This window comes from Tachysurus vachellii, chromosome 5 (assembly GCF_030014155.1).
Source record: "Tachysurus vachellii isolate PV-2020 chromosome 5, HZAU_Pvac_v1, whole genome shotgun sequence".
Classification (NCBI taxonomy): Eukaryota; Metazoa; Chordata; class Actinopteri; order Siluriformes; family Bagridae; genus Tachysurus; species Tachysurus vachellii.
This window is the reverse complement of record NC_083464.1, coordinates 3,447,501-3,465,000: the sequence shown is the minus strand read 5'-3', so window position 1 is coordinate 3,465,000 and position 17,500 is coordinate 3,447,501. Positions and strand designations below refer to the sequence as shown.

The window sequence follows — 17,500 nt, the reverse complement described above, 5'->3', positions numbered from 1 at the left end:
GCTGAAGTCTTCAAATGTTCACTGAAGAAGACCCGACCATAAACTGATGCAACAGTGGTTTAAAGAAGGCATGACAGTCTTCGGGTGTCTCTGTCCACATCAATACGAAGAGTCACTGGCTGACCATGTAGATCAATCCCTAGTAGGGTGACCACTGGGCTACGAGACTCCAGTCAGGGGTAGAACATCAGGATTGAGGAAGTAGGTCCATAGAAGAGACGATCAGACTGGGAACTCAGAACACGGGAGCTCGGGAGCGGCAGGTATAGCTCGACAGAGAGAGAGAGAGAGACAGAGAGAGAGAGAGAGAGAGAGAGAGAGAGAGAGAGAGAGAGAGAGAGAGAGAGAAGGGGGGATGGACAATGATCATTATGTGTAAAGTACAGACTTGGACAGGACTAGCTATTACAGCATAACTAAAAGGGAGAGGCAGAAGGTGACACAGACATGAGGCCTTGCTGGGAGGTAAAGTGTCCCACCGCTCCACAGACAGCATCCAGACATCCCAGTTCACTAAACACTCTATGACCACGAACCCTCCAGATTTGCTCCTTTAACTAAGAAAAGCTATTCATATAAAAACTGGACTAAACAAATGTGTTTTTAGCCTGGACTTAAACACTGAGACTGTGTCTGAGTCCTGAACACTAATACTGTTCCATACCTGTGGGACTCTGTAAGAAAAAACTCTGCCCCCTGCTGGAGCCTTTAGTACTCTAGGTACCAATAAATAGCCTGCACGTTTTGATCGATGTAGGCAGGACAGATCATAAAAAACCTAAAGATCTCTCAGCTACTGTAATGTGAGACCATTAAGTGCTTTATAGATCAGTAATAGTGTTTAATAATCAATGTGAAACCTGACTGGGAGCCAATGCAGTGTGGATAAGATAGTGGTGATATGTTCATATCTTCTGGTTCTAGTTAGGACTCTAGCTGCTGTGTTCTGCACTAACTGGAGCTTGTTTATGCTCCTACTGGAACATCCAGACATTAATGCATTACAATAATCCAACCTAGAGGTAACAAATGCATGAACTAGTGTTTCTGCATCATCTAATGACATCATATTTCTTATCTTAGTAATATTTCTGAGATGAAACAAGGCTACTCTTGTGATATTATCTACATGAGCTTCAAATGAGAGACCGGTATCAATAATCACACCGAGGTCTTTTACTGCTGCACATGATGTAATAGAAAGACCATCCAGAGTTACTCTGTCATCAGAAAGCTTACTTCTGTCTGTCTGTGGTCCTGGTACAAGAACTTCTGTGTGTCAGAGTTAAGCAGGAGGAAGTTAGTAAGCCTCCACTGTCTGATGTCCTTCACACATTCTTCAGTCTTGATAAGATGGTGTCTCTCTTCTGACTTAACTGAAACATATAGCTGTGTGTCATCAGCATAACAGGAAGCTAATGCCATGGTTACGAATAAGTGCTCCAAGATATAAGGAGAAAAATAGTGGGCCTAAAACAGAACCTTGTGGAACAGATATCAGGTGTCGCTAATCATGTTGAGTTTTGATTTCTGGACCTTGTTTATGAAACTCATGGTGTGATTAGGTGTGAATCCTTTACTTTAAGGCTCCTTTACTCACTATTAAAATATGTTATTGTGTTGTTATTATTATTATTATTATTATTAGTAGTAGTAGTAGTAGTAGTAGTCGTAGTAGTAGTAGTAGTAGTAGTCGTAGTAGTAGTAGTCGTAATAGTAGTCGTAGTAGTAGTAGTCGTAGTAGTAGTAGTAGTATTAGTCGTAGTAGTAGTAGTCGTAATAGTAGTCGTAGTAGTAGTAGTCGTAATAGTAGTAGTAGTAGTATTAGTCGTAGTAGTAGTAGTCGTAATAGTAGTCGTAGTCGTAGTAGTAGTAGTAGTCGTAGTAGTAGTAGTCGTAGTAGTAGTAGTAGTAGTAGTAGTCGTAGTAGTAGTCGTAGTAGTAGTAGTCGTAGTAGTAGTAGTAGTATTAGTCGTAGTAGTAGTAGTCGTAATAGTAGTAGTAGTAGTAGTAGTCGTAGTAGTAGTAGTAGTATTAGTTGTAGTAGTAGTAGTCGTAATAGTAGTCGTAGTAGTAGTAGTCGTAGTAGTAGTAGTAGTATTAGTCGTAGTAGTAGTAGTCGTAATAGTAGTCGTAGTCGTAGTAGTAGTAGTAGTCGTAGTAGTAGTAGTAGTCGTAGTAGTAGTAGTAGTAGTAGTCGTAGTAGTAGTCGTAGTCGTAGTAGTAGTAGTAGTCGTAGTAGTAGTAGTAGTAGTCGTAGTCGTAGTAGTAGTAGTATTAGTAGTCGTAGTAGTAGTAGTAGTAGTAGTAGTAGTAGTAGTAGTCGTAGTAGTAGTCGTAGTAGTAGTAGTAGTCGTAGTCGTAGTAGTAGTAGTAGTAGTAGTAGTCGTAGTCGTAGTAGTAGTAGTCGTAGTCGTAGTAGTAGTAGTAGTAGTAGTAGTCGTAGTAGTAGTAGTAGTAGTAGTAGTAGTAGCAATAGCATTATTATTAACGCCCTGTGTTTCAGATACACAAAGATCGGCTACGCTGGAAACACCGAGCCGCAGTTCATCATGCCGTCCTGTAAGTGCTGTAAGATTTAAACCTTCACACTCATGTTCCTCTTCAGATTTGTACTGTTAATCGGGTGATAGCCTTTGAGATATTTGGGTCGGGTTTACGATTAAACGATGTCGCAGGAAAGCGCCAACTAAAGCCGTCTTACACTAGAAGATGGCTATGGTTCTGTCTCTGAGACTGGCCTGGTGATCTCTGTGCTGTTGGGGATTTTGGGCTGAATGAGATAATGCTGTCGGGGTGTAATGATATACTGCAGTCACGATTCGATTCAACTCACGATACTTGATTCATGAATCGATTCCCAGAAACTGTTTGACATGTGAATGGAATAGAGCTGAATGGAAGAGGGATGTGTGTACTGTAAGAATACTGTATGTTGTTGTCTGATGTTTTATTACACACACACACACACACACACTCACACACACACACACACACACACACACTCACACACACATACACACACAGGCATTGCGATCAGAGAGACAGCTGGAGTTGGAGACCAGGCTCAGAGACGCCTCATGAAGGGAGTGGATGATCTGGATTTCTTCATCGGTGACGAGGCGATCGACAAACCCAACTATGCAACCAAGGTGACGTTCTTGTATCCAGCGTGATCAGGATTTCAGGATATTTAATTGTTTACATTCTCCATTTTTCCAGGAATTGTTGACCAAACACTGTCGCGTGGATCTGATGAGAGGTGTTCAGAAAAAAAGAGATAAAAGTCAAAGTGTCACAGCAGCGTGTCCGGAAATGGTGGATCGATAAATAGACACGTGATGGCGTTTGTGTTACTATGACAACAGAAAGTGAATGAGTGTAAAATAATGGAGTGTAATTAAAGGTGGGGTCTCCGATTTTTGAGAAATGCTTCAGAAAACTGAGTCGGGCCGAAAACTAAACAAAACAAAACAAACGTGTAGCCAATGAGCAGAAAGGGGCGGGGCTTGTCAATATGGGCAGAGAGAGTGTTCAGTGCGCATGTGTGACATTAGCAGAAAGCGGTTTTAACATTGACTTGGAGGATAAAAACAAAGAAAGAAAGAGAAGAAAGACTTACGATAAGGTAAGAAGTAGGACGTGTTAATATAGGATCAGCTTTCCAGCGCTGGAGAGAACTGAAGGAGCAGGAAGTTGGTCACATATTCACAGATTGTAGTTTCCTGAGTCAATAACTCCTGAGCTAAACGCTGTTACTACACAAATAACACCTCTTTTCTATCGTAGTAATGTAGAGACGCAGCTACAACCGTGTTTTGTGTAGTAACAGTGTTTAGCTCAGGAGTTATTGACTCGGGAAACTCCAATCTGTGAATATGTGACCAACTTTACTTAAGACGCCGAGGCGCTTTTTTCCTTCTCGATAGGTGAGTAACGTTGGTTTTGTTTTGTTACACAGAACTAATATATGTCTTTGTCCTTTACATGATTATGCTTGTGTGTCATTTTTGCTTGTTTGTTTATCTACAATCGTATTGTTCTTCCCTTCAGCTATGATAAAGACACATTTCTTTCCGTTAGTTGCCTGGGTTACGTATGTATGTGTGGGCGGAGCTATCGATACAGGGGTGGGACCCATTTGGGTTAGGGGCGTGTTTGTTTTGGTGATTTTATATGTCAACATTGGCTTTCAAACATCGGAGACCCCACCTTTAATTTAGTGATTTAAGTGAAGAATGTAGAACTGAACAGTGAAGTGTTTTCCCATCAGAAAGGGTTCAAGTACAAGCACCTTTTAAAGAATCCTTAATCAACCATGTAATTTTAGAAATGATAATCTGTGTGTGTGTGTGTGTGTGTGTGTGTGTGCGTGTGTGTGCGTGTGTGTGTTCTAGTGGCCAATCAGGCACGGTATCATCGAGGACTGGGATCTGATGGAGAAGTTTATGGAGCAGATTATTTTTAAATACCTCCGTGCTGAGCCAGAGGACCACAACTTTCTTGTGGTGAGAGCTCTAACTCTCTCTCTCTCTCTCTCTCTCTCTCTCTCTCTCTCTCCCTTTCTCTCTCTCTCTGTCTCTGTCTCTCTCTCCTTCTCACTCTCTTTCTCTCTCTCTCTCTGTCTATGTCTCACTCTCTTTCTCTCTCTCTCTTTCTCTCTGTCTCTGTCTTTCTCTCCTTCTCTCGCTCTCTCTCTCTCTCTCTCTCTCTCTCTCTCTCTCTCTCTCCTTTTCATTTTTCCTTCCTTCCTTCCTTCCTTCCTTCCTTCCTTCCTTCCTTCCTTCCTTCCTCCCTCTCCCCCTCCCTCTCTCCCTCCCTCCTGATCTACTGTACTTTCAACATCATGGTCAAATCCAGTCTGAAGGTCATGAACATGGTGAAAAATCGTAACAACCTGCAGAACTAACAGTTACTGGGTGTTTTTCGCACCATCCTGTAAGTGTGAACTCTTCTGAAATTCAGCAGCACTGACATCACCGAGACCTTTCCACATTCTCGTGAGCGTTAACTGTAAGGTGATTTTATACGTTTTCATGCCCCATGTAATGACTAACTGAATTATAGCATGTAGGTGCCTACAGGTGACTACAGGTGTCATGTCTCTGTATCAATCAGACTGAACCTCCTCTGAACACACCAGAGAACAGAGAATATTTAGCCGAGATCATGTTTGAAACCTTCAATGTTCCAGGACTTTACATCGCTGTCCAGGTAAAAGTGTTTCTAAATACTTCACATCACAGCCTTAAACACACTCACACACACACACAGGCACGCACGCACACACACACAGACACACAGACACGCACACACACACACACAGACACACAGACACACACACACAGACACACGCACACACAGACACACACACAGACGCACACACACACAGACACACACACAGACACACACGCACACAGACACGCACACACAGACACACACAAAGACGCACACACACACACACACAGGCACACACACAGACACGCACACACACACACAGACATGCACACACAGACACAGAAGCACACACACACACAGGCACACACGCACACACACACACATACAGGCACACACAGACACGCACACACAGGCACGCACGCACAGACACGCACACACAGACATGCACACACAGACACAGAAGCACACACAGACACACACACAGGCACGCACACACAGACGCACATACACAGACGCACACACACAGACGCACACACACAGATGCACACACAGACACGCACACACAGGCACGCACACACAGGCACGCACACACAGGCACGCACACACAGACACACACACAGACGCACACACACAGACACGCACACACACAGACGCACACACAGACACACACAGACACACACAGACACACACAGACACGCATACAAACACAGACACATATACACAGACACACTCACAGACACACACAGACACGCATACAAACACAGACACACACAGACACGCACACACAGACACACAGACATGCACACACAGACACACACAGACGCACACACACAGACACACACACACAAACACAGACGCACACACACAGACACACACAGACACACACAGACACGCATACAAACACAGACACATATACACAGACACACTCACAGACACACACAGACACGCATACAAACACAGACACATATACACAGACACACTCACAGACACACACAGACACGCATACAAACACAGACACGCACACACAGACACACAGACACAGACACACACAGACACGCATACAAACACAGACACACACAGACACGCACACACAGACACACAGACATGCACACACAGACACACACAGACACGCACACACACACACACACACACAGACACACACAGACACACACAGACACAAACACAGACACGCACACACAGACACACACACAGACACATATACACAGACACACACACAGACACACACAGACACGCACACACAGACACACAGACACACACACAGACACGCATACAAACACAGACACACACATACACACACAGACACACACACACAGACACACAAACACACACATGCACACACACAGAGACAGATTGCTTTCTTCTTTAAAGTAGAGAATAGCTTTTTTGTGGAACTGTGTCTGTGTGTCTGTGTGTGTCTGTCTGTCTGTGTGTCTGTGTGTATCTGTGTGTGCCTGTGTGTCTGCGTGTGCCTGTGTGTCTGCGTGTGTGTGTGTCTGCGTGTGTGTGTCTGTGTGTGTGTGTGTGTGTGTTTGTCTGTGTGTGCCTGTATCTGTGTGTGTGTCTGTATCTGTGTGTGTGTGTGTGTGTGTGTGTGTGTGTGTGTGTGTGTGTGTGTGGTGACCTGTAGGCTGTTCTGGCCTTAGCGGCCTCGTGGACATCCAGGCAGGTGGGACAGCGAACACTAACAGGAATCGTTATAGACAGCGGAGACGGAGTCACGCATGCGATACCTGTGGTATAGAAACCTTTGTTTTTATATAATATATATATAAAAGTATTAATATGTTCTGGTGATTAAATAAATCTGCTTCATTCAATGATGTAGACAAGACGTTATTTATATTTAAAGTCATATAATTAAAGGAAAACTTCACATCTATCAATTCATCATTCCAGGAAACCCAGTGAAGTTTTTTTTTTGCAAACAAACAAAGTTTAATAACATTACAGAATCCCATTTTGGTTTTACATGAAAAAGGAGTAAAGAAAAAGAATGACAACAATAACAACAATTTAAAGGAAGTAGAAAGAAAAAGAAGAAAAAACCGAGGGAGGAAACCGGAGTACCCGGAGGAAACCCCCGAGGCACGGGGAGAACAAACTCCACACACACAAGGTGGAGGTGGGAATCGAACCCCCAACCCTGGAGGTGTGAGGTGAACGTGCTAACCACTAAGCCAACGTGTCCCCTGTAGGTAGAAACTGAATATTTTTATTGATCAAAATAGCAACTCCTCTTGATTTAGAGTTAATGTTAGAATGAAAGACATGCCTTATCGAGAAGCCTGCAGCCTATAATGATCTTTTTGACTAATTTGAGATGAGTTTCTTGCAAAAACACTATGTTGGAATTAAGTCGTTTCGAACGGCTAAAAACTTTACCACGTTTAGACGGGCTACTCATGTCACGTATATTCCAGCTAATGAAACGAACACATGGGCCTATTAACAGGACACATTTAAGTATAAATGAATTTAAGAACACATGAATAGTACCAAATGGCCAGGACCCCCACACCCCCAATACACACACCCCCAATACACACACACACACAAACCCATGAACATATACACCAAAAAAAAATAAAAAAAAAAGGAATAGAAGAAAAAAGTCTCCAAAAGAGAGACAACTATACAAAAACGAGAGAAAAAAACATTGATGCCACGGAATTGTGACGTCAACTCGGAGAATAACCTGAGATTAAGCTGCAGTAGAGAGATAGATGACTCCCACAGAGTCTTAATAGTTAATAGTAGGCACTAGTAATGTAAACCCCATTATATATCGGTAAGATCGAGAAAACGCACCCCGATATTACGATATTACTGCAAAACAAAACACTACGCAGTGTTCATTGTTTTTATATACTTCTCGGCCTCTATCTGCAGAAACAAAGTCTTTTTCCACCCCAGTGAAGTTTTAACGAGTTTTTAAACTGAAATGATTCTACATTTTATTTACAAGTGTAATTAACAGCTGTATTGTCTATAAAACTTTAACCGGTGAACTTTCAGGTCCCATCAGTTTCTGACAGATGTTTAATATCCGGTACTTAATTCATATTCATTTGTATTTCACTGACTTTTATTTTGTTTATTTGTAGGCTGTTTTATTTTGTTTGTGTATTTGATTTATATAATAATCCCGGATACGACCGTGTAACGCTCCTGAAGTTCCTCAGGCTACGGATTGTTTTTTAATCCTGATTATATTGTTATTATTTTCTACCTTTTTACATTTCAGCCATATTTTCTCAGTTTTTTATTTAATTTTTCAAAATAAAATTTTCTCTTCAGTTATCAATAGACTCTGTGTTGATTTGTTTGTTATTTTGGTCTCCAGGCTGAGGGCTACGTGATTGGGAGCTGTATAAAGCACATCCCTATAGCAGGCCGAGACATCACCTACTTCATCCAGCAGATCCTCAGAGAGAGAGAAGTCGGGATTCCTCCTGAACAGTCTCTGGAGACCGCAAAGGCAGTCAAGGTGAATCTTCACTCCCATGTTCAGCATTTTTCTTTGCTCTCTTTCCACTACTTCAGTGATTCTCTGGACCTTCTCATAGTATCTGGTACTGTGATCGTATCGGTGGAATTAGGTTCCAAAAAAAGTCACCAAAGTGTTTTATTTCTGTTGGAATAGTTTTATATTCTGACCCAGAAGCGATCATCTCTCTGGTTCCCCACGACTAAACGTCAGTAGATTTTTCCATTATCTTTTGGATCGATACAGAAAATAAAATAAAGCTCGTCTGTGTGCGACACAAGTTTCTGATTCTTGGACGTTTTGTTGGGTGATGACGCGGAACAGGAAAACTCATCTCCTACTGCAGCCTGCTTGTGTTTCTACTAATAACACACTCTTCAAACTCAAACTGTAACTGTTCTTTCCTTCAGCTTCATCCCCAACAAGATCAGAGTGGATCCTGATCAGGGAAGATGGCTTTAAATAAAGACTGAGAGAGTTGAAAGCTTAGAGCTTAGTGCTGATGTTGAAGTCATGTGACCGTGCTGGAGTTCCTTTACAGTGTTAGAAACCTCAGCTTTTTACTTCTGCTCATTGTGTTCAGGCTTCAACCTTCAGAACAGTCGTGTTCCTTTGTGAAGCCTATAATGTCCTCTACATCCTCTGTAGGAACATTTAGACACGTGTTCACGTCACAACCTCCTTTTTCACCGAATGTTAAAGCTTAAGAAATGACGAGTGGTGTTTTACTGATGGGTTTTATATCGTAGGTCAAATAAAAACCTGAAAAGATCTCCAGCATTGTCCTGGAGTCAAAAACCCACTGACTTCAGGACGATGGAACAGGAAGCGCTAATGTGTGACTCATTTCTGTGTTTTAAATTTATGGCATTTGGCAGATGACTTACATGTTATCTCATTTTTTTATACAACTGAGCAATTGAGGGTTAAGGGCCTTGCTCGATGACAAGCTTGGTGAACCTGGGATTAGGGACCTTCCGATTGGCCCATCTCACATCCCCCAGAGTGTTAGTACTCCTGAAGCTCCCCAAACTGCGAAACAGCACCAGACAACGTTGTCCAATGTAGCAGAGATGAAAAAACAAAACCAGGAAGTGCAGACCAAGTGGAGCTGGGGATTGTAGTTCATGGTGTCAATGTTTGTAGGACACTTTGACCTGACACTTCAAAGTACAACACAATATATTCATTCACTCTCTCATCTTCTACCGCTTATCCGAACTACCTCGTGTCACGGGGAGCCTGTGCCTATCTCAGGCTTCATCGGGCATCAAGGCAGGATACACCCTGGACGGAGTGCCAACCCATCGCAGGGCACACACACACACACTCATTCACACACTAGGGCCAATCAACCTACCATGCATGTCTTTGGACCGGGGGAGGAAACCGGAGTACCCGGAGGAAACCCCCGAGGCACGGGGAGAACATGCAAACTCCACACACACAAGGTGGAGGCAGGAATTGAACCCCCAACCCTGGAGGTGTGAGGCGAACGTGATAACCACTAAGCCACCGTGCCCCCCCACAACACAATATATTTTTAATCCATTTATAGCCACATTTGATGTTGTCTAGCCGTCATAAAAGAAGTTAGCTCCTGAACTGAAGTCGTCTATTTTTTCCTTCACTTTATGAAGTTTGAGAAGTGGCAGCTCAGTGGTTAAGATTTACATTTACATTATTTAGCAGACACCTTTATCCAGACCGACTTACATTTTTATCTCATTTTTATACAACTGAGCAATTGAGGGTTAAGGGCCTTACTCAGGGGCCCAGCAGTGTCAGCTTGGTGGACGTAGGAATCGAACTCACAACATTCCGATTGGTAGCCCAACAACCACTAGGCTACCACATGTTGGACCAAGATGTTGGACTACAGAGCAGAAGGTCATGAGTTTGAATCCCAGGGCCACCAAACTGCTACTAATCGGCTCCCGAGCAAGGCCCTTAAATCTCAAAGGCTCAGCTGTATAAACGTGATAAATGTGAGGCTACAAAGAAACTTCCTAAACTCTATCCTGAAGACGGTCCTGCTTTAGCTCTGAGTGTTACAAAGCACTGACACTGGAGACTCCTTCCACATTTAAAACATACGAGCCAATCACAAGGCTGTTTAAAGGCCACAGTAGAAGTGAAGGTGAACTACATGAAACTGGCTGAATGCTTTTTTGTGCTTTTCTTCGACTCCTCCTTTGTGTATTTACTGTATCATTTTTTTATCTCCCTTCAGGAGAGGTACTGCTACATCTGCCCAGACATTGTAAAAGAGTTCACGAAGTATGACACGGACCCCGGGAAATGGATAAAGAAATACAAAGGCATCAACGCCATCACCAAAAATGAGTTTCACATAGATGTGGGATACGAGCGCTTCCTCGGACCAGAGATTTTCTTCCATCCGGAGGTGACACGGTGACACTTTCAAAAGTTTTCACCCCCTCACCCTTACAAACCGAAATGGACATCATTAGGATCGTACGTCGGATTAATATCGACGTGGCGGGAAAAATCGACGTAGTTTGCAAAATTATTTCTGAATAAAACAAAATGTAATAAGAATTCACATGACATAAAAGTCTAATCACAATCCCAGGTCCATTCCTTTTCCCGACGTGTGAGAAGTTCCAGTTTAACATTTGTTTTGAATTTCTAATGAATGTCTAATTAAGCGAATGATCTAAAATATCACTTCACTATATTACTTTTCATTAGAGATTGTCCGTTTCAATCAAGGGTGATTTATTATTTAGCTAGAATAAAAACGGTAGCTTTTGATATTATCTCTGATCAGTTTTTCCGCTTGTGAAATTGTTCCGTTGTGATTTATTTATTTATTTTCCCCCCAGTTTGCCAACCCGGATTTCGTGTGTCCCATTTCAGATGTAGTCGATGAGGTCATTCAGAGCTGTCCGATAGACGTGAGAAGACCTCTTTACAAGGTACAGGATGTCAACGTCATGTGTAGATGTAGATTAGAGATGGAATGATGGTTTAGGGTGATGTAGCAGAGCTACTGTACCAGCTCGGAGTATTATGATAGAAGAAAAGCAGTTTGCCAGGTTTCCTTCTCATCGCTGTAGTCTGGAGTCGATTCCCGGTCAGGGAACTGACGCACACAACTGGAGGGTTAAATGAGTCATATGTGCTCATAGTTCTAGATTCAGATGGTGAGGGTTGCATCAGGATGGACATCAGGAGCTTGTTCTGGAATCAAAATAACCAGATGGATGATCTTCTGTTAAAGAGGCAAAAAAAAACAACAAAAACAAATAATGACAGATTTGTGTTTACAAACATGTTACTGAGAAGAAACGGTGCTGAAGATATAAAGATCATCTCCTTAGAGAAATCGTTTTTTTTTTGGTCTGCTGTACGACTATAGAAACGATTGCTTAAAAGCTCCCGGATAAACCATTCCTCTTGATTATACACATTTGTAGAAAGGACGTTTTTTATGATCTCGTTCTCTGGTGTCACCCAAATGAGGATGAAGTTCCCTTTTGAATCTGGTTCCTCTCAGTGTTTCTTCCTCCTATCGTCTCAGGAAGCTTTTCCTCACCACTGTTCCCCTGAGCCTTGGTCATCAGGAATAAATATAAGTATAATTTTAAACTTTGCTAATTTCCTTCTAACTTTTTATACTAATTTAAAGCCGCTTCGAGACAATGTCCGTTGTTAAAATCATTCTAGAAATGAACCTGAACTGAATTAGAATCAGCGAATCCAGAGCTACTGTTCGGAGCAGTAAACACTCACTCACTCACTCACTCACTCATCTTCTACCGCTTATCCGAACTACCTCGGATATCTCAGGCGTCATCGGGCATCAAGGCAGGATACACCCTGGACGGAGTGCCAACCCATCGCAGGGCACACACACACTCTCATTCACTCACGCACTCACACACTACAGACAATTTTCCAGAGATGCCAATCAACCTACCATGCATGTCTTTGGACCGGGGGAGGAAACCGGAGTACCCGGAGGAAACCCCCGAGGCACGGGGAGAACATGCAAACTCCACACACACAAGGCGGAGGCGGGATTCGAACCCCCAACCCTGGAGGTGAACAACTTCTGACCAATTTGCGATTTGAGAATTCATCATGCTGTGGTCATTATATCATCCCGGATACTCTTAGCCTCTGAGACAGATATCCACTGTCTATAACTTGTGAGGTTAATAGATGGTTCGGTTGAATCTCCACACATCGTATCTACAAGTAAACACTACTAAGTTGTTTTAAATCGCCATGTTTTCTTTCCATATAATAGGAAACATTAGTACCAAAGCCATGCCACATGTCTCTGTTTCGGTTTCTCAGCTAGAGGTCACTGTTCATCCACCAAACTGTTTTCTAAACACTTGGCAACGACACAAAGACCAGACCGCGTCAAACCGTTCCCTCTGAGGCTGCACCTGATGGGACAACACCGATGTGACATTTAGCAGAAATGAACCTAAATATTACTGCAGCAGATCCAGGGTTCATTGTGTTTCAGTATGCATTGTATGAGTGTGTGTGTGTGTGTGTGTGTGTGTGTGTGTGTGTAAACAAAGCTCACAAAGCTTTGACAAAATCCAATTTGGGAATCTGGTAATTTGCATGTGAATTGATTAGAAAAGCATTTGGACTGTGAATAGAGGGCAGTGAAATAGTCGGATTGATTTGAAAGAATATCTCAGCATCCAGTCTTTTTTTCTAATAACATTTTCCAACCCAATACTGACGCAAATAAGCTCATGAGCTCTCAAAGCAATTATGCAACATTAACGCGTGGGATTCAACACAGTAGCGCGGATGTGAAACCCTGCTGCGCCCAACCCAATTAAATCATTTAACCCAATTGATCTCCTCTGAGGGATTTTGGAGCGTCATGTTAGACAACGTTCTCTAATTTCGACATCAAAGCACCAGCTGAGAGAAGATCTTTTTGGAGTGTTCATCACTAGAGATGATCTGTGATGTGTTCTATGGCATTTTTCGTGGTGGTCCGGCACCTTATTAAGACTCTTCGTGTTTGCTTTCACGCTTCGTCTTCCTGATTGTCTCAATAAGGTTTTAATAGAAAAGTGAAATTCTCAAGGGTGGGCACGGTGTCTTAGTGGTTAGCACGTTCACCTCACACCTCCAGGGTTGGGGGTTCGATTCCCGCCTCCACCTTGTGTGTGTGTGGAGTTTGCATGTTCTCCCCGTGCCTCGGGGGTTTCCTCCGGGTACTCCGGTTTCCTCCCCCGGTCCAAAGACATGCATGGTAGGTTGATTGGCATCTCTGGAAAATTGTCCGTAGTGTATGAGCATGTGTGTGTGCCCTGCGATGGGTTGGCACTCCGTACAGGGTGTATCCTGCCTTGATGCCCGATGACGCCTGAGATAGGCACAGGCTCCCCGTGACCCGAGGTAGTTCGGATAAGCGGTAGAAGATGAATGAATGAAATTAAATGCTAAAGCCTGAATTTAAATGCTAAAGTCTTTTAATGAATTTGTGTGTGTGTGTGTGTGTGTGTGTTAGAATATAGTGCTCTCTGGAGGATCCACTATGTTCAGGGACTTTGGTCGACGGCTACAAAGGGATCTGAAGCGTGTAGTCGATGCCAGACTTCGACTCAGTGAGGAGCTCAGCGGAGGCCGGATAAAGGTTAGCATTTCGGCGTGTAATACATCAAAACTAAAAGGGCAGCTTGCTTCAGCTAAATGGAAGTTAGCACTGCATGAAATCCTGCATGATAACAGAGATGACAAATAAAAGAAGGAAGCTAGGCATGAAATCCAGTTTGCTGCTTGGTGAAGCTGCAATGGTAGCTTTCATTTCATTTCAACCATTTTAGCATGCTAACTATAAAAGATCTTGCTAACACCCTTGGCCTAACTTTTCTCTTTATCGTACTCTAAAATGGGCCACCACCCACTGGCTACTTCGTTTAGTTCTAGCAGTGCACCTTGACAGCTTTACATGAGATAATTGACCAAATTCAACGGCATCCTACCCAGAGAACAGATCAGACCCAGGGTCATTTTAAAGCTAGAGCCTTTTTTTGGTTACCAAATACGTGATTCAAGTCTACTATTCAAATCAAGATTCAGATATCACATATCAGCTGTTACCCCTCTTCAAACCATGCACATCCCTCTCTTGCTGTTCATACATGTTGTTTAAAAGTATTTTAAACAACACGTGCAATAACAGAAATTTTGAAAAACGTGCAATATTACCTGTGTGCAATATGTCTGTTAGCGTAACTACTGTATACTCGTCGTCTCTTTTTTCTTCTCTGTATTTATACCTTGTGTTGTGTATATACAGTACTGTATTATACCATATTATGTCTTTATTCTTTTATATATTTGCATTTGTTTTCTTTGCTGCTGTAACAGAGAATAAAGTGTTAAAGAATAATTGTGGAACGAATAAAGGTCTATCTTATCTTATACTCATGGTAAACAACACACTCGCTTGTTATATTCCTTTACCACCAGGCAACGGTTCAAGGAACTTTAAACACCACAGCCAGATCAGTTAACCAATCAGTTATCTTTGGGTTAATATCCTTCCTGCATAATTCAAGTAGTGCTAAGAAAAAAAGAGTAGAAGTTCCTGTCTGATTTTTGCTAGCATGCAAAGTGCTTCCGGCTAATGTATAGCACCTGGTGACAAACGTATACCTTTACAACATGGGATGAAACTATTCTGTTCCTCAGTATGCAGAGCAAAGAGAAATGAAAGAAGTAAAGCAAAAGATTCAACAATCATTAGGGTAAGTTGGCATTACTTTGACCACTAAATCTGGTGGTTTATTTTTGATATCCTGCTCGAACCAGAAATAATATAATAATATCTTCCCTAGTTTTGTCCCGTGGACTGTAGGCAGGATGTGATTGCTGCAATCAGAGCCGATCCTGATCTCTCTGGGGCCCTAAGCAAGATTCTGCTAAGGGGCCCTCCTACCTCCCTCATTTAAAAAAAAAGTTTCCTCTATCTCTCGGTCAAAGAGTAAAACAATACAGAATTGAATGAGGTATAAACAAATCTTTATTGAATGGAATATTTTAAATAGAATTTTGAGTTGAATATTAGCAATAGCTCCACTTAAACTGCCTCCCTCAGATTCCTCTTTATCCATTTTCAAATATAAAATACTATTTATAATATGACTTGGCTCTTGCAATATTCAACTAGTGAATATGCAATAGCAGATATCAGAAATGACGTTTTTACTAGTGTACAATGTAATTCCTGATATCAAAAATATGGTTACTAATAGAAATCACTCTTAATATTTACATTTTAAGTATCGAAAACTGAATTCTTGATATAAAAAATCCATACCATGTGAATGTATAAAAGCTGAAATGGCTTGCCATACAGTATCACTGTGTTTTATAGTATGCATGAGAGCAATACTTGATCCCTGATGGTTATTATTTACTGAGGGATGTGCATTCATATTGACCTGGCATTATGCCCATTCCAATGTAAATCCATTGGTTTCCATATCGCATTAACGTTGTTGTAACCTTGATTGAGAGACTATAAACATTGTTGTTAGGAGCGCCATCACGCTACTTTTTGTACTGGTCCTGCTGTTGCTGCTGGAAAGCGCGCGTGTCATTTCGTGCACGGTTGCACGCGCATATGAACGCATGTTCACGCGCGGCGCAGTTATCGAGCTGCTGTTTATAAACACCGTTGCCCTTGGGTGTTTATTCACGCGAATGTTCACGCAATAAATTGTGTGACAGACAGGCCAGGAGATGCACTGGCAGCACTGCATAGCTAATTTAGCTAGTCAGATAGAGACTAGAGACAGAATCACATCAACTTAACTTGACTGTTATTTGCTCTTGCTGACATCAAACTTGAAGAGAACACAAGTTTACCTGATTGCTGTTCTCGCATTTCACTCTTATTTTGTCTCTTTTTTCTCTTTTCATGGCCAGATGGATAGCTCCGCTTCATATTGTCATCTACACAGTAAACATTAACACGCACTGTAAAATGAGGCAGGGGAGTCGGGGCCTTGCGTAATTTGCGGGGCCCTACGCAACTTGCGTAGTGAGCGTATAGGACCGATCGGCTCTGTGTGCAATCTAATTAATTGGCAGGGGAAAGATTGAAGTAAAAACCCAGATACCATACCATCCAATTGCACACTCCACTGGGTTTTTTGCTTTCCTGGTCTCCTGGAGCCCAGACCTATGTGTAATGAATTGGTGTAAACTGAACAGGAAGTTGATTTCTCATTGGACGTGGTCCCAAGAGAGTCTGCAGATAGACCTTGGTCAAATCCAGGGATGAAAAAAATCCAAATCCTGGAGCATCAATTGAGAACGTTGGTAATCCATGCAGAAAATGACTGCTCCATCCTTCTTCTGCACAATTACACCGAAGCTGTTCCAGTCACTGAATGGGTCCTTCATTACACCATCTCCAGATTTATTCCAAATTTGTTTCTCTAGGGTTCAAGTAATGGGTATATCTGGCTCTATAAAATGATGCCAGAAGGAGTCTAAAAGTGGCTGTGTTCTATGAGGTCTGTATGACCAAACAGGCAGAGAAGAACTGGTCTGAAAAAAAATCTGCCTATAATTGGGAAACCACTACTGTCTACTTTCTGGGGCAGAAATAGAAGTGGTACCTGATTTTGTGCACTCTGTCCTTACCTCGTGTCTCTCTGCTTCCACCATCACCAGACCATGTCTTTTCACTGGTTAAAAAAAAAGCTAGAAAACGAGGAGGTAATCTGCTGTTTCTGTTTTCTAACCCATTATAGTCACCCAACCTGTCATGTAACCTTGGAAGGAAAAGTA

The 17,500-nt window shown here is 42.3% G+C and overlaps 1 protein-coding gene across 1 annotated transcript in view; it reads left to right on the top strand.

Annotated features, from left to right (window-relative positions):
* The window catches only part of actr3b (actin related protein 3B), a 21,665-nt gene that overhangs the window by 1,675 nt on the left and 2,490 nt on the right, over positions 1-17,500 (top strand). The window contains exons 3-11 of the mRNA XM_060869538.1: positions 2,507-2,562; positions 3,028-3,152; positions 4,398-4,508; positions 5,119-5,214; positions 6,827-6,934; positions 8,543-8,686; positions 10,920-11,093; positions 11,536-11,628; positions 14,205-14,330. Coding sequence (XP_060725521.1) covers positions 2,507-2,562; positions 3,028-3,152; positions 4,398-4,508; positions 5,119-5,214; positions 6,827-6,934; positions 8,543-8,686; positions 10,920-11,093; positions 11,536-11,628; positions 14,205-14,330 — 1,033 coding nt within the window. The remainder of the gene's footprint in view (positions 1-2,506; positions 2,563-3,027; positions 3,153-4,397; positions 4,509-5,118; positions 5,215-6,826; positions 6,935-8,542; positions 8,687-10,919; positions 11,094-11,535; positions 11,629-14,204; positions 14,331-17,500) is intronic.